The sequence below is a fragment of the Neolamprologus multifasciatus genome, chromosome 23 (genome assembly GCF_963576455.1).
Source record: "Neolamprologus multifasciatus chromosome 23, fNeoMul1.2, whole genome shotgun sequence".
NCBI lineage: Eukaryota > Metazoa > Chordata > Actinopteri > Cichliformes > Cichlidae > Neolamprologus > Neolamprologus multifasciatus.
Window position 1 is genome coordinate 41,885,337 of NC_140460.1, and position 22,593 is coordinate 41,907,929.

A 22,593-nucleotide genomic window follows, 5' to 3' on the forward strand; every position below is an offset into this window, starting at 1 on the left:
TTTGAGGGCTGCATTTCGAGCAGCCTTTGAATTGGGACAGCCTTCGTCGCGTCGCTGTGACGTAATCGGCCTTAAAATGCGGCCTTTAAGGCTGCAGACCCTGAATTGGGACACAGCCTTAGATTGACCCCAGAGATGATGCACCTCCACAGCCTCAGATCATCTCAACACTTTCCCTTCAGTCCAGTTTTCTCTCAGACTGCACTTTGGGTTCATGCTGATCATTTTCTGCTTTGTGTAAATTCACTAACCTGAGGAGTTGGAGTGTCCCGGCCGCCAGACTGAAGGATCATTTTTGGTTCAGTGATCTTCTGTCTGACTTGTTAGAGAGAAAGTTGTAAACCTCCACGAGCAGCAGAACAAAGTGTCCGTCCATGAAGACATTCATAAAAACAGCTTTATTCCAAATCGTAAACAACACTTTACAACAGTTCATCAACATGGATACAAAGACCAGCACAGTCACCTCCTCAGGTCCAGCTTAATAGTCTTCTGCAGACTGGCTATGCTAGCGTCCAAAGCTGCCAGGCCGTCTCTGAACGCTGCTTCGTCTCTGGTGTCAAAGGTCAAATCAGACCACACGGACTCCGTTTCGCTCTGGGACAGCGTGGCGTTAAACAGCTGCCTGCGAGCGTCCTCTGGCCGCAGGGCTTCACCTGGACCAGCGCACCGCTCGCGATCAGACTCGTGACGAGTCCCTGCAGGATCTGCTCTCCTCTGAGCTGCAACGTCTAGATGTGCTGAGTCTGAATCTCTCTCTGCATCCGCACACTGCACAGGCGCCATCTGGCTAAGAGACTTCAGGTATTGGGCGATATGGTCAGTAGGGGGCGCTGGCACCCGTCTGTGCTGGCGTTGGCTCGTCGCTGACGCAGAGCCGTCAACAACATGATGACCTGCTGAGAGGAGACTGAAACAGAAGACGACATGAATCGTGTTACACTTTCATGTGTTAACAGCGTTGTTAAAGCAGCTGTGGTGCTCTCATCCTGGGGGGGTGACTCCCACCCACACAGGCCCACCTGTGAAGCTGTTCCAGCTCCTTCAGCCTTTGCTGTGCCAGCGAGGCCAGCTCACTCTTCTCCCGCTCAGTGTCCAGTAACCTCCTCTTACTGGCCTCCAGCTCTGCACACACACACACACACACACACACACACACACACACACACACACACACACAGGCTCTTTGTAAGGAAACACTGCAGACACTATATGAAATGATAATACTTGCTGTTGTTCGTGGCAGTGTCTTTCACTTTGATAATGGAGGTGATTTCGTCACAAAGAGCCCACAGATCATCAGCAGGACTCACTGCGAGTGCGTACCCATCTTAACGAGGGCAGTTTCAGCCTCTCGGTCTCTCAGCTGGCTCCGTGTGTCCTGCAGGGTTTTCCGTAGGTCCGTCAGGTCATCCTGGAGTTCCTGCAGCCTGGACTGAGCAGCAGCGAGCTCTTCCTGAAGTCTCGGCCCTGTGGAGACCTTTTCAGTTACTCCCCAGTCTCATCACCTGATATTCAGTTAAAGCTTTTTCCCCAAACTGACCCCAACAGTAAAATCAGTGTGTTGTTGTTGTGTCTTTACAGTGTGAAGCAGCTCGAGCTGACTGTTATTTAAATACAAATGAAATAAATACACAACTATTTATGACTGAGACACAATTTACAGTTACAGAGTGTCGCCTGGTTCTGATGTCTCTCCGTCTCTGGCTGCTGGTCCAGGTTCCTCACACACCTAGGACGCACACACACACACACACACACACACACACACACACACACACACACACACACACACACACGTTATACCAAAAGCATCAGAGTCCAGTGAAGTGAAGGACGTCGTGTGTCTCACCTGTGCAGGTCTGACACACTCTGGGTGTTTGAAGCACTATTATTCATCTGTGCTGTGGACACCGTCTGCTCCAGATGACTGAGTAGGCTCTCTGCTACACTGCCTGACACACACACACACAGTGTGACATCATCAGCACATGTGACAGAGGCTCACGTCCTGTGTGTGACTGCAGCAGAACTTTGCTGAGCTTTACAGGTACAAACATCAGTGACATGTAGCTTAATGTCAGATGCATTCAGATATCAGAGGTTGTGTGTGTGTGATGTCTGGCAGGGTGCAGGGGTGAGATGCACACAGTCACTTTACCTTGTCCAGCAATCAGAGCCTTGAGTTGTGCGAACAGATGCTGAAGCTTGTGAGCTTTTGTTTGTGCCTCAGCGTTGCTCTCCTCAGCCTGTCCAGGCTGCAGCTGTAAATGCGCCACCTTCACACTGCAGCTGTCTCCGTGTGCACGTGTGAGAGTGTGTGCGCTGGGGCTCCGGGCGTTCGTGTCTCTCACAGGAACAAACTCTTGTGCTTCGTCACACGTAGTGCGAGGCGTTTCAGAGTCAGGCCGATGGCTCGAGGGAGAGGAGGACTGACGCACAGACAGAAGGACGGACGCCTCGTGCTGGGGTGGACCGACGGCGTGAGGAAGAAGCCGAGGTGAAAGTAAGTGAGACTGCAGCTGGGTGGGACATGGTTTCTGAGGTGGGTGGAGCTTCACTCCTGAATGTGGTGCAGGACGGGCAGACGGGTGTCCTCGTGGAGCTCTGCTGTCCGATCCATGCCGGCCTGACGCGCTCTTCTGGCCTGGAAGGTGCAGGAATGATTAACATTAGACTTTCTACACGTGTTTACTCACATGTTTATAAAGCTGCATCAGCCAATCAATCTGTTGGTGCTAACGTCCTGCCCTTTAAAACGTTTCAAGTCAGTCTTGATTGTTAGTGATTGATTAAAAGAAGGAGCTTCCTCCAAAGGGTGGCCGGCCTCTCCTCTAGTGTGAGAGTAGGAATTTCAGGAGGGACTCGCTACAGCTCCACATCAAAGGGAGGAACCTGAGGTGGCTCATTATGATGCCTCCTGGGTGTTTGGGCATGTCCCACGAGAAGGCGGCCCTGGCACATCACACACTGGAAAGACGATATCTCTAAGCTGGCCTGGAAATGTCTTAGTGTTCCCCCAGATGAGCTGCAGGAGGTGGCTGGGGAGGGACGTCGGCGGTCCGTTCTTAGTCACTGCCCCATATGACCAACAGAACATGGATGGTTCAGCTCTGAGAGGCTCCTAGAGGCGGCTCTAAGCAACTGTTGCTAAGTTATAAGCCTTGAATCCATTTTCCAGAACAAATGAACAAAAGTCCTAAAAGCTTTTGGACATCAATGTAATCCTGTCCTCTGCAGTGGAATTAACACCAGACCTTTATGTCATTTAGTTCTCAGCGACTGTGCAGTAAAGCAAACCTCGAACACGCCCACCTGCCTTTGGATTCCCTTTCTTCGAGCTCTTTTTCCCCGTTGATGTGGAAAGCCTTGGTTTGACTGCTGCACTGCTTACTGTTCTGTGAAGCCTCGGAGACACTTACACACACACACAGTATTATTATTATTATTATGTTGCATTCAACCAGTAAGTGTTTGACAGATCTAACAAAAAACAGGAAGTCCTCAGTGTAACCACAAAGGAACAGGTTGATACTTTAGATCAAGCTTTTGTTTTGTTACTTGTAACAAACTGTAACAAACATTAGGAAGCTCCTCTGACCTGCCTTATCAGCCTGAAGCATCCCGCTGAGCAGGGCAGCGCAGCGGTCCAGACCCTCGTGCAGACTGATGACCTGGGGGCAGACGCGTCCGGTTTATTGTAGCCGACATGTGTTCAGACACCGAGCCGATGATGCGGTAGTGTGGGTTAGTGGTTTGTGTCGAGCCTTCTGACTTTGTGGAAGTGCCAGATTTCCTCTGTTCACCTTCCCATGTTTACTACCCTGAGGTGTGTGTTGTGGCAAAGACTTGGTCATGCCTGTATGTGATACCTGTCCTAGATGACACTGTTAATATTTAGTACTGCGACACAACCAAGTGAATAAATCCTGAGAACTCATAATAAAAGTGTTAGCTTCACATGTCGCCACATAATGTAGGCGGAGCGTGAACGGTCTCATCACCTGGCCCTCGGAGTCGGTGGAGTACAGGGAGTAGGCCGGCTCAGGGCAGGGAGCTGCTCCTGGATTTAAGGTGTCTCTGAAAACAGCAGTGAGGAGAGCGCTGACAGGCACACACGCAGACACAGAAGATGCTAAATGAAGGCTGGTGTACTCACAGACCCCCTCTGACGGCTCCCGTCAGCCTTCCCGACGTCACCACCTGCCGATCACAGTAACCACGGGTGAACGCCCCTCGTGTCTGTGCGTGTGAAGCCTCACACCTGACAGCGGAAGCTCTGCCTGCGTGTTCATTCAGTCCTACCTTGCGCTGAGCTCTTCCTCTCATGGTCTCCGCCAGCCTGAGCCCTGCCGCCGCTACTCGGAGGATTCAAGCACTGCGAGCTGCGAGTTCTCACCGGCTCATTTAGAGCTTCCGGTTCAGAGCGAGTTTGAAAAGGAAAACATTAAAACCGTCCAATCAAATTGCTCCATTCACAAACGACAGGCTCAACTGCCCCGTCCCGGAGGTCCCGGATGAAGGCGGCTGCAGGGCTGCCGGGTTCAGTGTTGCCAACTTACTTTGTCGCTATATTTAGCGAGTTTTCAGACCCCCTAGCGACTTTTTTTCTAAAAGACGTGAAAGCGCATATCGCTTTTACTCTCAACAAGCAGCGGGTGCTGTAACGCAGTCAGTTCTTTTACTCATTTACTCTTATGCTGTTTTGTGGATCAGGTTTAAAACTACTTATAAACACACACACACAAAGTAACTCCACCAGAGCGCCTATTTCGGGTCACTTTTGCCGGTCCAAGGCCGGATAAAGGAGCAGGGTTGGAATTGTGACATTTAAAAAAACAATAATTGCTAAAAGAAATTTAATTTGTAGTTCTAAATAAACTCTAAATGCATTTAGGACGTTTTTTACTCACTTTATGTCTCATCCACGATGTTATTTCTCTCTCCAACAATGTAGGTTACAATTACATTAGCATGACCAATTATGCAAATTGGGTGATGACGTCATTTAGCGACTTCTAGCGACTTTTAGGACAGCCAATAGCGATTTTCCTTACTGAGGAGTTGGCAACACTGGCCGGTTTTTGTTTTAACAACTTGGCGCAGCAAATCCTTCAGACAGCGCTACAAACAGACACGAGCGGAAAGACAAGGACCGACAGTACATGGTGACAAGAATCAAATTAGACATATTGAAATAATAATTCAAAAAAGTAAATTACAAAACAAAATTAGATGAAATGTGCGGTTGGGTAACGTAATAAACCAATTATATGAAAGGCGGTGAAAGCGGGGCGAGTTTTTAAATAACGGCATTTGTTTATAAAAAAAATTGACCATAGATTATTCTAACATTTAATTTAAAGGTCAATATTCTGTTTTTGATCAATACAGAGTCTTTAGATTGTGAAGCTTTGAAGCCAAACAATCGTGTAGCTGCATCTTCGTCACAGAAAGAGCAGCCAATAGGGTCCAAGTTAAATCGATGCCACAGGAAGTCTGCAGATGGTTAAACACCATCAATCATTTCATTCATGACTTGTCTAGATTGGAGGTGAGGAGCTAAAGATCTGTTAGCTAAGAATGAACGCAGCTCTCGGATAAATAATGTTCTTATTGTGTTATTGGACAACTTTCTATCATTAACAGAAAGAAAGTTCAGGAAACTCTGGACTAGTTATGATGCAGATTTTAAGAGGTGGACATAACAGGTTCTGGATTTGCTTTAATAACTTCCTGATATTGTTCCTTGATATCTAAATTAAACTTGGAGATGAAGGGTTCATAAGGCATCAGATTACCAGAATAACCAAATGTTATTGCAGCCTAACATACATTTACTGTTTTACTGTTGTGGTGAGTGCTGCATCATCATCAGCCGTTGTTGTTTCACTTACAAAACGCAGAAGCTCATTTGCACATGTGTGCAATGGGCAGATGTTTGCTTTCATCATGAATGAATGTTATTTTAGGAGCTGCTTGAAAACCTATGGCTGCAACTTTGCTGCTCCTAGTAGCAAAAGCCTTCACAAATGCCTCTTCATCCTTTCTCCAAGTGTCTGTCAGCTCCTTATCTCAAATCAAAGGAAAACCACCGTTAACCTGATGGCTCAAAAATAGAGCTATATGACGACTAATGTATTTATAAAAACACAGAGGTTCTGTCTGTGCTTTGGTTGTCAGTTGTAAGCTTTCATACATCTGTGTGTCACATGGATTGGGTCATGGACATGTGAATTTCTGCTTACTTTCCACACACTGGAGAAATTCCCAAAATTTTACAACCATCATTTCCTCCATAACTCTTCATTCATGAAATAAAAGTATAATCATCTTTGTTTATGAAACATTATTGTTTTGGTGAAATATTATTAAAACGTGTTGTTATGTGCTGTAGGGCAAAAGCTTCAGCCTAGAAATGTTCAGTTATTCTTTTGTGTTCTTCCCTTTTTTTGTTCCCAGCACTCTTTTCATGGCGATGTCTTGGTAAGAAAATCAAAATCACCATAATGATCTTTAAATTCCACTCAAATAAGGTTGTGGTGAAAGTTGGGCACATATCCCTGCTTGGCTGTGATGATCTGTAAACATTAAAATCAGACACATTAATGATGTCCGTGTGAATCAAACAAACACAGGAATTATGTTCAAACTCACTGCAGTCACAAAATCAAACTGGTCATCGAGCTTACACTTTCAATACGTTTCCATTCAGCATATTCACCATTTCCATTTCTCAGATGTACCTTGTATGAATCAGAAAGTAAATATCTCTGCACTGCAATATAAAATGTTTTCCTGTGCAGGTTTCTGAAGATTACTGTGCTTCAGACCAGTGAGATCTTCCCAATAAGGCATCTTGTGCTAGTTTTGCTCTTAAATCTCTCGGTATGCGTAACGTTGATGCTGAAGACAAGGGCGAGCACACAACATCTTTTGTATTGTGTTTGCAGGTCTTGTTTTTCCTACACAAAACATGAGCGTGGAGCTCGATCTTGAGGAACTGAAGGAAGAGGAACAACCAATCAGAGAAATTGCTACATGAATCATTTCCATGGTGAAGAGAAACATCATGACAACAGTGAACCAAGTGAACAACACTCTCCAGCAGGCAGGCGTATCAATTTCAAAGTCTACCATAAAGAGAATATGAAGGTAAGTACAGAGGGTTCGCTGCAGGCCACTCATAAGCCTCACGAATAGGAAGGCTGGATTGGACTTTGTTAAAAAGCCGACAGAGTTTTGGACAAACATGCTTTGGACACATGAAACCTCTACCAGAATGATGGCAAAAAAAAAGTATGTGTGGAACAAGTCACATCATCTGGAAAACCCTGCGGAGGCAGTGTGATGGTTTGGGCGTGCTCGGCTGCCACTGGGACACCGGACAGAAGCAGCTGGATGAACTCTGAGGTGTTTAGAGACCGTCTGCTCACATCCAGATAAATGTAGTCAGTGATTGGGCAGCGTTTGAATCAAGTAATAGAAAGAACTTAAAGTTAATATATCCATTTGTACTGAGTCTCTGAAATGAAGGGATTCTGTTGAAAAGAAGCTTTAGTTCCTCACATCTTTATGCAATCTTTTTGTCCAACCCACTGAATTAAAGCTGAAAATCTGCCCTTCACCTGCATCCGTCTTTTCATTTTTAATGTGTTCTAGTGTACAGAACAGCTGCTGAACCAAAACGGCTCTGCCCATGTTTTCAGCTAAATTGCTGGACATCCTGGTGAGAAGTGACCATCAAGGCAGAGCAGTCACAACCGGACCACTACAGCTACTTTAGAGCAGTATTTCCATTGACCAGTAGAATAAATGTGCTAAATATTTAGCTTCCTGTAACAAATATAAATGTTGGGAAAAGTGACTAAAAAAAACCCCAAACATGTTTTTTTATAAGGTTTGGAGCTAAATGTAGAAAAATGTTGCCATTAATTTCAGCATGTTTCAGTTTACAAACAGCGCCCTCTATGGCTGCTTTAAGAAAAATAAAGAGCAGTACTTTATCAGTTTTGTTGCAGGTAGTTGTATGCCTTGGTGCTCTTGATGTTGACCTAGCAAACACTGAGCCATAGTTTATATCATCAGTCTGTGGGAGGTGATGGGTGAGGCACTGCTAACATATTGTCCTCGCCACTTATTAAAACATACCTAGTGTATCCACGTGTTGCTATTTCAGCCAAGTGAAAGCAACTGCAGTGAGAGAAACTTATGAACACTGAAGGTGTAACCCTGCAAGAATCAACAGTGCAAGCAGGAAAACAATTAATCTTCCGCTTTCAATCAGGTGTAACTGCACGAACTCAGGAATACTGTGGATATTAAAGGCCTTCAGCCCAGCAACCTCCATGGAAACGCCCCTTCTGGGTCCCAGTGCTCAGTGTATGAATACATCGTGAGAGGTGCTGGGTCCTCCTGATCCACATCAATGATCTCTGGGACTGGAAGCAGACCTGCACACTGGGACTCAGCACCGGTCTGGAAATGGATTGAATGTGAATGAATGAGTTTAATCCATTTCCAGGCAGCAGCTGGGTTTTCCAGGTGTGTTTGAATCATTCCTTAGGACCTACTGAGCCGGCTGTAATAAATGAAAGTGTTGCTTTAAACATTTATTCAGATAGGAAACAGAACTACAATGAGATTGGCTTTGAGTAAGACGCACGCTGTTTACACAAAAAATGTTTAACTCCAAAAAATTAAGTAATGATACTAAAAAGAAAAAAAAAAAGAAAACAAAAAGAAAACCCCCAAAACAAACAGACTTTACAACATATTGATAACAGTACTTTATCTGTACTAATATTTTAACTCTCTGGCCTGTGACAAACTATTCTTCCAACAAAACTAAAAACACCAACAAGCTCAACAATTTAGAAAATTGGGATCATTGCTGTGCGACTGCGCCGCGCTCACTCCCATTCTTCATCGTCAGCAGCCGTCTGTGCTGCCAGCTGACTCGTTACACTGCTGTCCTGGAAAAAGCCTCCCTGTGGACCCTGAAGGAGGACCACAATGTGAAACACTACAACATCTCAGAGAATTCAGTGTAAAACAACATGAACCAGTTACCTTCCTCAAGTCTGTGGAGGCAAAATGCTTCCTGGGTGGGTTAAAGCCAGAGGGGCCATGGCCGCTGAACGCAGCCGTCTCTAACCACGAGGGAACCTCCTGCTGGGCCTGCCAATCCCAAACATCTCGCTTAAAGCACTCAGGTCTCACCTTACGCACTTGTGGTGATGCACATTGTGTAGTTGTAGTGCAGCGTTCTCACCTTGGACAGGATTGTGACCAGTGATCGAGCCAACTCGCTGTTAGCTTCTGGATCATAGAAGGACACTGCCCTCCCGGTGTTGCCACAGCGGCCGGTTCTACCGATACGATGGACATACTCGTCGATATTGTGTGGTAGGTCAAAGTTCACCACAAGCTGCACATCTGGAATATCGAGTCCACGGGCACCTACAGAGGTCGCCACCAGGATAGGACATTTGCCAGAGCGGAAGTCTCCAAGCGCCTGCTCTCGCTGCCACTGCTCACGGTCACTGGCAGCCAGCACAGCACATAGAATCGAATAGAATAGATGTACAGTGAGATCTAGAGCATCTCCAGACATGTGGGGGAAGAAAGGTGAGGTCCACAGTTTCTGCAGCACTATATACATATGAGCAGTTAGGGCTGGGCGATATAGCCTAAAATTCATATCACGATATAATTTGAAGCACGTGTGGTAACGATATATATCACGATATATTCTTTTCTTCTGAATAACGTATTTTCCACACTAAAAATCCTTTAATTTTCTCAAAAATCAAGAGTGTGACTTATGTATGAATTCTGGTTGTGCTTACTGACCTCGAACAGATTTCTGCGTGCAGAAGTCTGTTACAAAAATTTTTTAGTACAACTTTGGTAAGCTCACTGCTTGATGGAGTGTCAGAGCATTACGGCTGCTGTAGTGAGGAGCTTCACGGAGTAATCTGGGTCCTAAACTCCGTCCGTTTAAAGTCCCAAAGTCAAACGAACACTAAGAGCTAAAAACGGTCTAAATTATTTCCTCTTTAATAAAATCATCAGCGTTGCTGCTTTACCAGGTATAACAATTAAGTTTAACAACCATGAAAACAGAATTTATTAAATTTAACGGAGTTACAAGTTAGCAGGAAGTTAGCTCGCTAGTTTACACCTAAACATTTCATACCATGTTCTAATTCAAACGTACAGCTCTGCTGTCACTTCCAACATAAATGAAGACAGAAAACTAAACAGCAGTGATGTTTGCAGGGTTACTGAAGTTGGACTACCTGGTATATAATGATGTGCTACGTGATTGCTAGCGACACAGCTATGTTAGCATAACATTAGCACAGTGAAGCTGGAGGATGAACGCCAACGTTTTTTCCACTCGATAAAAGTTAACGTGAGGGATTCTGGTGGTCAGGGACAAATGCAATCGCATAGCAGGATGCTATACACGGGCCAAACTTCAGTCAGGAGAACAACTGAGATAATCCATCCACAATACGAGGTTAGTTATTAATATACTGCAACAACATGGGAACAGAACAGCTGCAGAGAATTCAACATTAATGAATCAATGTTACAGAAGTGGAGGAAGCTCAGTTTTTGGCTTTCCCCATATTTCAAAAGTGCTTCATCTCTTTGCTATGACTGTCGCCATAATTTGCAGATGATAATGGTTTTAGCTGCTGCGATGCTTTCGACCAAAACAGGTGCAGCTTGATGACATCATCAACATGCGCTATCGCGATAGAGCGATATAGTCAAAATCTCTATCGTTGGCCAAATTTATATCATTTCTATCGCCCAGCCCTATGAACAGTATTTAGAAAAAAGAAAACTGTGTGTATATACATATATACATACAATTTATTTACAGTTTGGGTTATTGCACAAAACTAAGTATAGCACAGTGTTAGTTTACAGAGGCAAGTGTGGGGGTGGAACTGTGTTATCAGTGCATGTGTGAGTACGTCACACAAAGGACAACCATCTCCATGAACGCCACAGTAAACACACAAACACCACTTACCCGTGAATGCTGGTAGTTGGAAACTTCTCCTGACACAAGATTACGGCAATAAAATCAGCCTGTCTCTTGGTCTCTACAAACACCATGGTGCGCTCCGATCCTGCACACAAACCCACAACACAGTTCGGTTACACTGAGCTTTCGTTTGTTTTGACCTTTAGTTCTTCTCAACACTGGAAACCCAGAAGCTTGAAATACCTGTTGATTTCAGGAGGTCTAAAAGCTGCTCCCTCTTAGCGAACTTGGTGACCTGCACAAATGTCTGCTCCACATCACTGCAGGCTCCACCCACAATTCCCACGGCCAAGAACAAATAGTCAGTCTTTAGAAAGTCAGCTGCCAGCCTATATCACACACACACACACACACTGAGATGAGCTGGCAGGCATTCAGACCTGGTTGTATGTCAGGAGTACAAACTGGCAGCAGACCTCTGGATGTCCTCGGGGAAAGTAGCGCTGAACATCAGAGTCTGGCGGTTCTCTTTCGATGGCATCCCAGGAGAGCCCACCAGGCGGCGCATGTCAGGCTCAAAGCCCATATCCAACATGCGGTCAGCCTCATCCAGCACCAAGTAACGCACTTTGGTCAAGCCAACCTGGAACACATTTATTAGCATCTGAAAGCGCTGCACAATTTTGTCATCCAATCGATGGTACCTGCCTTACCTTTCCTCTTCCAATCATGTCCAGCAGGCGTCCTGGTGTTCCACACAACACATTGCAGCCCCTGGAGAGGTCTCTCATTTGGTGTCCAGTGCTGACTCCACCATACACTACAACAGGTCGCACACATGTGCTGAAGAGTGGAGACAAACATCTTGATTTACCTTCGATCTACATGTTGGTGGAGTTCAGTTACTCTTTGACAAAGAAACACACCCATAGGCAAACTTCCTGGCCTCCAGGTAAATCTGGTTGATGAGCTCCCTAGTTGGCGCCACAATGATGGCTTCAGGCTCCTGCGTCTCACTGAAGGAACTGGCCGCCGCGCCATCTGCCATCAGCTGTTGAAGGATTGGTAGCAGGAAGGCAGCCTGGTGGAGGGAGACCACATTTAACCTCTGTGCACGCGCAGGTCCACACCCAGGTTCAACCAAACCGTACCGTTTTACCAGACCCAGTCTGGGCGCAGGCCATGAGATCCCTGCCAGCAGAAATGATGGGGATGCCGTGCTTCTGCACAGGGGTGGGCTTCACATAACCAGACTTGCTGACGTTTCTCTTTAGGGACTCGCACAGCGCTGCTTCATCAAACGTCTGAGAGAAAGCAGAAGAAATGTACACCAGCATCGAGGGCAAGTCAATATTGCTGTGACACCATGCTTTAAATTACTTCAGGTTTCACGCAGCTGTTTGAACTAAGCCTAAGAGCTGCTTCCAAACAGCTCCAACTATAACAGAGCCGGCTCCTTCAACCAGTGTGGGAAGTCACCAGGAATCTGACCAGAATGGTGTCCAGCTGCACGGTCATACTAGAAACTAGGGCTGTTCGATATAACGATAAAAATCGGATGATGATATAAAAACGTCTGTCGTTTCATTTTACACCATCGTTTGTTTCGTGGTGTCGTAAAACAAACCGTTTACAGCAATATTTTTCATCGTTCTGATGGTCACTGTAGTGGTTATATTAATTTCTTACAGTTCTCTCTTTCTCTTATATTTAATGTAGCCACACTACAGATGGACAAGCGCCTGTTTTTACGTGTTTCCGTTAGCAACGGTAAAACCATCGCGTGGCTCCGCGTGTCCGCTTGTTTGTTTTCCACGTAAACCTTTCACAATAAAGCTCAAGATCCTGTCGAGACTTTTCAAAATAAACTGAATCACATGAAAGAGTATGCAGAGTTTACGGATGAGAAGCAAAAAAGTGCCGTCAGGTGCTAAAAAATAAAGCTTAGACTCAAACTTTGAGAGAAAACGGCGCCGTTACAACTTATGTCTAAAAATGTATCGTTTCATGCATTGGTTAAAACACTCGAGTCCAGCTACATGACGCCCAGCTGGAAACAAAATGCAAGTCGAGCTGCCCGAGATTCACAGAATTTACAGAAAATGTTACATTTTTGTGATTTATATCGTTGTCAGGACGATAAATGTCTTATATCAGGATATGAGATTTTGGTCATAGCGCACAGCCCTACTAGAAACTAACGCAAGTGTTGCAGTCTTGTGTATTAACTTGCTCCTGTGAGCCGTCCTACAAGTTAACAGCCATCTCACAGGCTGCAGAAAGTCTCGCCTTTCTGTCAGCTCAACGTTTGCATTATTAAATGGCTCACAGCTGTCCCTGAAATGCATACAAACATCAACTTCAAATAATAAAACTCAATTTTACAAGTCAGTCTCACCGATTGGCAGCCATCTTGGTTTAACATTAAAAATAATATGTTATTTTTCTTGAGTAAATGCAGGCTCTAACATGCCACAGCAGGCAATTACATTCACACAAATATAACGTCTTTGATAAGCTGCTTTCAAAGCGGAGCCAAGGAGAAATAAGTGCCACTGATGATGGAATCGCAATCACAACGTGAGCTGCTTTAGCTTTAAAAATAAGATCTTAACAGGTTTTTTCCAGTCGACTGAACTAGTTACACAAAATCTTTCATGAACAGCTGATCTGACCGGACCAACTCCATTTCCTTTTGGTATACAGCGGTCCCTCGTTTATCGCAGTATTTACGTTCTAAAAATAACCTGCGATAGGTGAAAACCGAAGTACCCAAACTTTATTTCTTTTACAATTATTATAGATGTTTTAATGCTGTAAAAAAAAAAAAAAAAACCTCACTACACACTTTATACACTTTTCTCAGACAGGCATGAAAATGTTCACTTTGCATACATCAGTGTGCGACACTGATGTAACCAGTTTTGTACCAAGCCAGCAAAGAACTGCTGACAACAGATTTGTGTACCTACTGGATTGCCCCCTAACATTTCTTACCATTATAGCTGGTGGTGGGTTGGTTCCACTGACATCCACCAAGATCTCATCGTACTTGTCAAAGTTGACACCGGACTCATAGTGGGAAAAAATGGACTCCTCATCTTCAGAGGGTGGTGGGGGAATGTAGGTAACCCTGGGTCCTGCAGTGAGAAACAGAAATGCTGCACATAATGGAAGATAAAGCTGGCATGCTGCAGATCTGTGAACATGAAGTTTAACCTACTGTCACTCTCATCTGTCTTCTGTGCAGGTGTATCCTGTTGCCCTGTGTTACACACAGATGCCAGCCACATCAGTAAATCTTTCAAACCTATGTGCACTGAATCATTGAGGTCAATAATGAAAAACAACCTTGAGCAAAGACCTCTTCATCTTTCCCACGGTAGCCTGCAGCACAACACAAATTACTCTGATACCTCTGACAGATTTGCACATGATCAGAACTGCTCGTTCACTCACCTCCTCCAAAGCCACCTCTGCCACCCTGCTCACCACCTTTAAAACACAAGTCAATTAACTGCTATTCTTACTCAAAATCCACACTGACTGCAATCAAATTTCTTTGCATTTGTTGAGGCTCAGGAGGTCTGCAGAGCCACAGCGGGCTACTAATCGACCCTCAGCTTTTCCAACCCAGGTGAAGCCCGACGTGCACCCACTGGAGTGCGAGTGTGTGAACATTAGTTTACACAGTGCTTAGACCATAGGAAAAACAATACAAGTATGAATGCATGTGAATGTGTGATTCAGGCTTGTAGTAAAAAAGCACTAACATGCACGAGTCAATGTGGCATTTGCATGCAGTGGAAAACCCCCCCACCACGAGTGGAATCAGACCTTGCCTATAGCTTCCTCCTCTGCCCCCTCTTCTTCCTCTCGACACTGAAAAGCAGAAAATGCTGTAAACACTGTAAACAAGCATTTCTTTCAGTCTACTTTTGTGTCTTAATGGGAATATTCACACTACCATTTGTATTGTCACCATTCTCTTCATTGGCTGTAAAAATAAGAACATCAAGTCAGACGCGTTCCAGCTCAGAGCCAAACAGACGTACACGTCAATATTCCAGTTATTACCGTCGAAATCACCGTGATCCGTTCTGCCGAAGCCTCTGCCACGCCCTGATAACACACAACTGTTATATTACAATTCCATCAACAGCTCTACAGCATAAATATGCACACTGGCACAGCATTACCACTGCTTTACTGACTGAACCAGCTTGTTAATCCTCGTTCACGCTGCTAGTTGAGGGTTTTTCTTTCAGTATTTGTAATTTGAAGTTTTCATAATCTGTGAAACTTTATTAAAAATGCCAAACATTCCACTGAGATGACCAACAGCATATATCCCCCCACACACACCCCCACCACGGCCTCCTCTTCGGCTGAAGCTACTCCTTTCTGCTGTATTATTCTGGTTGTCACCATCTGAAAGGAAGAAACGCAACACTCAGGAAACACAATGAGGAAAACTACAACAGCTCATGTAATACTCTTCATGCTTACCGTTTGCACCGTCCTCGGCACCTTAAAAAAATAAATCAGATAACTAAAATTAGATACCTTCAACAATCGTCTGAATGCACCTACAACAACGTGATAACCATTTCTCCCACCACCTGCATGCTCCCCCACTGGCACCTCTGTGATAAGTACTGTGTGTGACAGTGTCAAGCAAACCTTGTGGTCTGAAAACTAGAGCCAAGTGCCATAACGCAACATTCTTTAAACAGCCAGCGGGGGGCAACTGTTCTAGCTGCAAACATTGTCATTTTGAAATAAGAGCTGGGTCTGACTGAAAGCACACACTGATGGAGTAATGTCTGGAGCACAGTGCATAAATCTGACACAGAATGATCAAAATGAACAAGAACTGACATGTTTTATTCAGTAGTGACCAAATTGAGACATTAAGACCATGAAGTCATCAGGAAAACCTCCAAAAGTTAATCAGGAGGCTGATAAACAGGTTTAATGCACTATTACACTGCCTCCACTTTTCATCTTTTACACTGTATGGGCCGGTATCCTGCAGGTCTTAGATGTGTCCTTGATCCAGCACAGCTGATTTAAATGGATAAATTACGTCCTGAACATGTCCTCCAGAAGCCTGCTAAGTAGGGATGGGTATCGTTTAGGTTTTATCTGATACCGGTGCCAAACCGGTACTTTTGAAACGGTGCCGGTGCTTAAACGGTGCTTAAACCGGTGCTTAAAGAATGGAAAACACAAAATTGGTCCAAAAACGTCTCATGTTCAGCTGTTTTTTTGTAAAAAGATAACAATGTTAGCCTTTTCTGCAGCTATAGGGCATATATGGTATCACTCTTGGCTGGAAGCAGCTTAAACAATGGAAAAAACACAAACTTTGTCCAAAAACCTCTCATGTTCAGCTGTTTTCCACTTTTTCTTTGGTCATTTTAGCCTTTTTGGCCAGGGTGAAGGGAGTATCTGCCATCAAACAAGAAGACAGCCGCATGTAGCTATGATGGTGTTTGCTAGTTCACCTTACATGCATTAATGTAATAACGTGGTTAGCCTACTCAACGTAAATTACACACGAACAACATTAAGCTACTCACGCAGAGAAGAACAGCTGCTGCTGCATCATCATCCTCATCATTTCTGCTACACTGGCAGGGCTAGGGGCCAGGACTCTCCTCTTCGGGTTTTTGGGGGATGTTGCTAACTCCAGGTCCGATAACAGGCAACCCACAAGCAGTAGATGTGCACGGTGTGAGGTCTCGCAACAAGCTATCAAATACGGCGCATTTCTCGGCTTTAAAAAAGAACGCTATGCGGCGCCAGGTGTTTCATCAGATTTGAGGTGTTACCTCCTTTGACAGTATCACAGTATCAGCTTAAAGCACTTGTTGCAGCTGCTGAGTTTGCATATTTTGCTGAGAAGTACAGCCAGACTTTGACCGCTTCGCCTTGGGCATTTTTAATCTGTAGCTCTGCTCTAAAAGAACGTACGTACCTGGACCCGCCTACTATCCTCGGAAACGTAAAATGATTGGCTAGAATCTAAAGCGTATCATTCCATACCAGTTGGTGGCGCTAATGCACCTTTCAGTTGTTTGCCAACCGCCAATACAAATGTAAGGAAGAAGAAAGTGTATCACAGCTCAGGAAAAAAAGCACCGAAATGTGCGCTGCTTTTCGGTCTGGTTACTACCGTTTATGTCAGAACCGGTGCCATCATGGCACCGGATACCGGTACCCATCCCTACTGCTAAGGAACTAATCATTTGAGTCAGGTGTGTTGACCCAGGGTGAGATCTAAAACCTGCAGGACACAGGCACTAGAGGCCTGAAATTGGACACCCCTGCTGTATGCAATCCCAAAAAGCATTCTTCCCCATCAAATCTACTCCAATTTGTCATCCAGAAATGAGGATTATCCAGGACAATTTCACCACTAAAATGCCAAACAGTGTCAGTTTCAGTGTTTAGGTGCAGCCCTTGCACGTCATATCCAGTTTCCCTTGCTCACACAGGTCTTCACCAGGCACCAAAAAAAGAAACTTAATTGCTGCAGGTGAAACTCCAGAGGTTGGTGGATATTTTTTATTTAAAGCTATGATTGCATGCCAAATGACGGGCATACACACACGCCTACTGGCTTTTCACCTCACAGCTCATACATAATGCTAATTTTCATACGTGTTTACTTGCTCAAAGGACAATTATACTACTTCTTAAACAAAGTGTTAAATGCGCACCTGAGAAGGATGAGTTTTTAAATCCTCCTCTTCCTCTACCCCGTCCACCACGACCTGGAAGAACACATTTAAATCACTCCTCAGTGTCACGCAAGACGCTTCCTGTAAGAGCTCCATCGTCTTTCTGCACTCACCTCCTTGAAATTCACCACGATCAGAGCTCCAGAAATCTCCTTGTGAACCTAAAAACATGTTTGTTTCAAATAAAGAATAAAACCAAAATTAATCTTAACCTGCCTCCAATCTTTATTTTAACCGTTGGAAGAAAGAATTAAAGCAGACAAGTGGAACATACCTCCATTTGAGGTGTGGCTGGTGAGTGCACAAGTACCAGAGGTAGCGGTTTCCTGTAAACATGGGCAGTTTCAGTCGGACGCTGCCTGACTGGCTCAGCGAAGTGCGTACGCGTGGCCTTCGGATATTACATTAGCTTACCTGTTCTTCCCACTCGTCCATTCTTGCTCACCTGAGGAAAAAAGTACCACAAGAAATTTTGTAAATCACATACGATAACGAAGACACCCCCTTTTTTGTCGCTTTCTTTCCGACATTAAAAGCTAAACTTTTCCTGAGAATCTGTCACGTGACGACTACCACGCGAGAAATGATATGCACTTAAAACAATACAATTGTTTTAACAAATACTTACAATGCTCAAGTGTCTTTAATCAAAACGTCGACTGTTGCAAAGCAAATGTGGCTCTAAATGCTCACTCTGAAGTACAGAAAATGACTTCGCGCTTCTTCTAGCTAATCAAGACACATCGAGCACGCGGGAGCAGGGCGGCGGCTAACTTCCGCCCTCAATTTAGACGCAAATACGAAATAACGCTTCAAGTCATGTGTTTGCACAGTTAAAATTAGTCATTTTTAAAGCGCTGTTTCGAGAATACACTCACAACCAAAAAAAACTACAAGTGGACATAAAAGGCGACACCTGTTAGCATTGGAAGCGCTAACTAAAAACAGCAAGACGGGATTAATAAAACTGATAATAACTACATCTTGTTCTTCGAAAATTGGTTTTATAAGTGACAGTAATGTAGTAAAACTAGCCCAGGTAGAATAACCGTACTTTGAGTGTCTTCACAGATGAGATTCTTCCTCGAGGTGCAGCCTGCTCGTGCGCTCACCGAATGGGGCGCGCGCATGCACAGCGCACGACCCGCAAACTTGCAACTTCCGCCATTTTCCCGCCCAACTGGATTTTTGAAAATACAAGAAATAAATACGAAGAATTATAAACGTCCCCCCTGTAAATAGCTTCTAATAGAACATTTTTAAATATGGTTCTGTTGGCAAAGTTGTAGAACTTGAAGGCTGTTGCACAACTACTGGAAAATGTCATTCTGCTTTCTTTCAGTTTTTAATATTCTTTTATAATAATAAAAGAATATTAAAAACTTTTTAAAAAGTTGTTAGTTCAAAAAGTTTAAAACGCTGTGTAAAAAGTAACCCTTTGCAGTGGATGTGATATATAAAAGCCTTATTAAACTACCACTAAATCCTTTACACTAAATTCAACCTATTGGCTATTATTTTCAGTGCAATAAAATAAATCTGATAGTGTTTACCGATTTTCTATCTCCAAATAATATCATTCACAATAAATTAGAAACCATTCACCTGCTCAATCTCGTTGCGAATAGAGTCTGCACTGCCATCTGCTGGAAAACTACACAATTGCACGTTCACTGCTAAATGTGATTGTCACATTGCACACGCTCATACTTGTATTGATATAACTTTGACCAGGCAATAATAAAAAAAAAAATAGAGCAAATAATAATTGCTGTAAGTTTCTGCTGGGAGGCCAACAGACTGTGTATTCCTATTATTGTTCCCAAGCTCCCCAAGACAAATGGGGAGGACAGAACAGTGTAAAATCAGTGCCAGATCAAAAATGCAGATTATTAGGAATGAGATTTCCATATCAGTTGGGACCCAAGTTAACAACACTTATCAAACACTGACTCTCTGATGATTGTATTGGAGAGCAGCTCATTGTTCACTATTTTATATGTGCGCTGAAGCAGCCAGCGGCCGAACTGCCAACCCTCCAACTAGCAGATGAGCTGGTCTACCTGAGCTACAGCCTGCTGACAAGACAAGGAGAAGGGGGTAAGGTGTGTTAGGAGGCAGTGAGGGTGACAAAAAAGCAGGAGTGTGGAGGTGAGAGGTGGGACTATGACTGATAAAGGGAGATGGCAGATGGTATGTAGAGAAGGAAGGCAGTGTGTTTGTGTGTGTACAGGAGACCAGGTGGAAGGGAAGCAAAGCCAGGAGCACTGGAGGTGGATTCAAACTATTCTACCATGATGGAGAAGGAAAAATAGAGTAGTGGACAGGAAGAGTATGGGAATAGTGTTGTGCAGGTGAAGAGAGGGTCAGACAGGGTTGAGTTTGAAGCTGCAAATCAAAGGAGTGATGTGCAATGTTGTCAGCGTGTATGTCCAAAGGGCGGATGTTAGCTAGAAGAGAGAGCTAGATGAAGTGGAGGAGGGTCTCCCCAGGGTGGAGAGCATTGTGAGGGGGATGTAGGTGAAGGCTGCCGATGGGGAGGTGTTTAGGAGGCATGGTGTTAAGGAGAGAAATGCAGGGCGTCAGATGGTGTAGATTTTCTGAAATGAATGGAAATGGCTGTGGTGAACATGAACTTTAAGAAGGAGGAGGCAGATAGGAGGACGTCAGAATTGAAGAAAGTGAACACAGGTGGACTCGTGCTGTAAGGTGGTGGAAGGGGAGGATGTAGGTAGGGAGCATCAGATGGTAGTCTGTAGGATGGCTTTGGACATCAAGAAGAGTAATCAAGTGAAGGCAGAGAAAGGATTAAATGATGGAAGCTGAAGAAGGAGGGACGTCGCACAGAGTTCAAGAGGGAGTTGAGATGCTAGGGAAGAGTTACCAGCTGGGAAACTACAGCTGAATTAGTGAGGAACCTGTCAGGAAGGTGTTTGGTGTATCCTCTGGACTAAGGAAAGAGGACAAGGACACTTGTTGGTGAAATGACAGCGTAAAGGAAAGTATTTAAAGGAAGAGGTTGAAACAGTCAAGGAGAGATGGGAGTACAAAGACTGGCAAAAAGGAAAATGCTTCACTGAGGAAGGAGAATGAGACTCAATTAGTTAGCTCCAGATGTCACATCAAAAACACCAGAATCTGCCTGACTATAAACAGATCTATAGACTAATGTACACTTATACTTGTCATCTGTGTGAGCTAGCTGAAGCAGTTTATGTAAGCCATCTTTTATATCCTATGCCTTGTCCTTAACACTTCACATATATATTCTTTATACATGCTAAGATCTTTCAACTTAAACACCTTGATCCATGTACTTAAGCAATAAGATAAAATGATATAATCTATATTTATAATATAATATATCTTTTTTCCAAATTGTTTGACACAAGCAATAACAAAATGGGTTATCCATCCATTAATCCACTTTTTCTGCTCATCCAGGGCCGAGTTGCGGGAGCAACAGCCTAAGCCCAGACTTCCCTCTCCATAGGCATCTCGTCTAGCTTGTTCCCAGGCCAGCCGAGAGATATAATCTCTCCAGTGTGTCGTGGGTCTCCCCCAGCGCCTCGTCCCAGTGGGACATGCCCTTAGAGATAGGATGCTCAGAGTAGAGCAGCTACTCCGCCACATTGAAAGGAGCCAGCTGGGGTGGTTTGGGTATCTGACAAGGATGCCTCTGCCCAGGAGGGCATCCTGAAAGAGGCCAGCCACCTTTCCAAGAGAGCTCCTGTCCACTGCTATGATGTCATTCTTTTGGTCACCTTGAGCTTGTAAACATAGGTGAGGGTGGGGATGTAGACTGACCAGTAAATGGAGAGCTTCGCTTTTAGACTGGTACAGCGTCCTCATCACTGCAGCCACAGTACCATCTGTCAATCTTCTGCTCGCCTCTCCCATCACTCATGAAAAAGACCCTACTTAAACCCAGAGTGGGCACTCCACCCCTTTTCCAGCTGAGGACCATGGCCTCAGACTTGGAGGTGCTGACTGTCATTCCCACCACCTCACACTCGGCTGCAAACCACTCCAGTATGAGCTGGAGTCCGCCATAGGATGAAGCCAACAAATCCACATCATCTGTGAAAAGCAGAGATGAGATTCTGGACCACCCAAATAGAAGCCCTCGTGCATAAAGATTATGAACACAATCGGTGATAAAGGGCAGCCCTGATGGAGTCCAACACCTACCAGGAACGAGGGTTATGTTAAATAAAGCCAAATAAACGCATTGTTCTATAAATGAGAAAGGAAAGGAGGACCATTAAACAGAAAAAACATAAAATAATAAAATCAAATACAATAAAAGGTAAAAATTGCAATCACAATAACTAAATACAGAAGGAATCTAGACAATATACCAAGTGGCTGACGTTCAGTTAATAAACAACACTAAACAGACTCCAAATTTTGAATGACCAGAGCACCAAGACTCTTGTGAAACCTTTATGTGACTGTATGTGCACGACTATATTTTGAATGTTTGTGTTTTTGGTCAAGATTTAGAAAATGACCAGTAATCGTATCCAGAACTGTTAGAAGCATAAATTTCCACTGCAGCTGACGCTCTTTATTATCCAACCCAGATGAAACAGTGATGGTTTGGTGTGGTATATGGGGTACAACGATAGTGGGTCCATTCTTCATCAATGGAAACCTCAAGGCCACTGGATATTTGAAATTGCTACATGATGATGTGTTTCCCTCTTTATGCACTGAAGCTGGCACGTTCCCTGAGTTTTTCCAGCAAGATGGTGCACCACCACATTATGGGTGCCAGGTCAGAGCATTCCTAGATGAACAGCTTCCTGGAAAGTGGATTGGTCGTCGTGGGCC

General features: G+C 44.4%; 2 protein-coding genes and 1 long non-coding RNA gene across 9 annotated transcripts; 1 reads left to right on the top strand and 2 right to left on the bottom strand.

Moving 5' to 3' along the window:
• Positions 1-385: 385 nt before the first annotated feature.
• ccdc14 (coiled-coil domain containing 14) lies at positions 386-4,407 on the bottom strand. 4 transcript variants are annotated; one of them, XM_085150937.1, is made up of 11 exons: positions 4,306-4,398; positions 4,160-4,203; positions 4,005-4,080; positions 3,602-3,674; positions 3,316-3,417; positions 2,162-2,647; positions 1,853-1,955; positions 1,665-1,732; positions 1,327-1,470; positions 1,023-1,125; positions 386-910 (listed from the first exon to the last, which is right to left on the bottom strand). In XM_085150937.1, exons 1-11 carry the CDS (start codon positions 4,327-4,329, stop codon positions 463-465), a joined length of 1,671 nt encoding a protein of 556 aa, XP_085007063.1. In that variant the 5' UTR covers positions 4,330-4,398; the 3' UTR covers positions 386-462. The 4 variants fall into 4 exon arrangements, with proteins under 4 accessions (XP_085007063.1, XP_085007062.1, XP_085007061.1 ...); XM_085150936.1 differs by having other exon boundaries at positions 1,671-1,732; positions 4,160-4,407; XM_085150935.1 differs by having other exon boundaries at positions 386-899; positions 1,015-1,125; positions 4,160-4,406.
• Positions 4,408-4,535: 128 nt separating this feature from the next.
• LOC146492404 (uncharacterized) lies at positions 4,536-8,783 on the top strand. The gene is made up of 2 exons (XR_014872312.1): positions 4,536-5,168; positions 6,954-8,783. It is a non-coding gene; the product is annotated as an uncharacterized LOC146492404 (long non-coding RNA).
• ddx4 (DEAD (Asp-Glu-Ala-Asp) box polypeptide 4) lies at positions 8,723-18,918 on the bottom strand. 4 transcript variants are annotated; one of them, XM_085150930.1, is made up of 23 exons: positions 18,812-18,918; positions 18,172-18,202; positions 18,032-18,083; positions 17,871-17,918; positions 17,737-17,790; positions 15,518-15,538; positions 15,374-15,439; positions 15,086-15,130; positions 14,976-15,005; positions 14,846-14,890; positions 14,468-14,503; positions 14,360-14,395; positions 14,232-14,273; positions 14,006-14,148; positions 12,160-12,312; positions 11,935-12,089; positions 11,722-11,851; positions 11,485-11,651; positions 11,252-11,397; positions 11,054-11,153; positions 9,275-9,545; positions 9,073-9,180; positions 8,723-8,999 (listed from the first exon to the last, which is right to left on the bottom strand). In XM_085150930.1, exons 2-23 carry the CDS (start codon positions 18,190-18,192, stop codon positions 8,913-8,915), a joined length of 1,956 nt encoding a protein of 651 aa, XP_085007056.1. In that variant the 5' UTR covers positions 18,193-18,202; positions 18,812-18,918; the 3' UTR covers positions 8,723-8,912. The 4 variants fall into 4 exon arrangements, with proteins under 4 accessions (XP_085007056.1, XP_085007057.1, XP_085007058.1 ...); XM_085150931.1 differs by lacking the exon at positions 18,812-18,918 and adding an exon at positions 18,386-18,733; XM_085150932.1 differs by lacking the exon at positions 15,374-15,439.
• Positions 18,919-22,593: the final 3,675 nt, after the last annotated feature.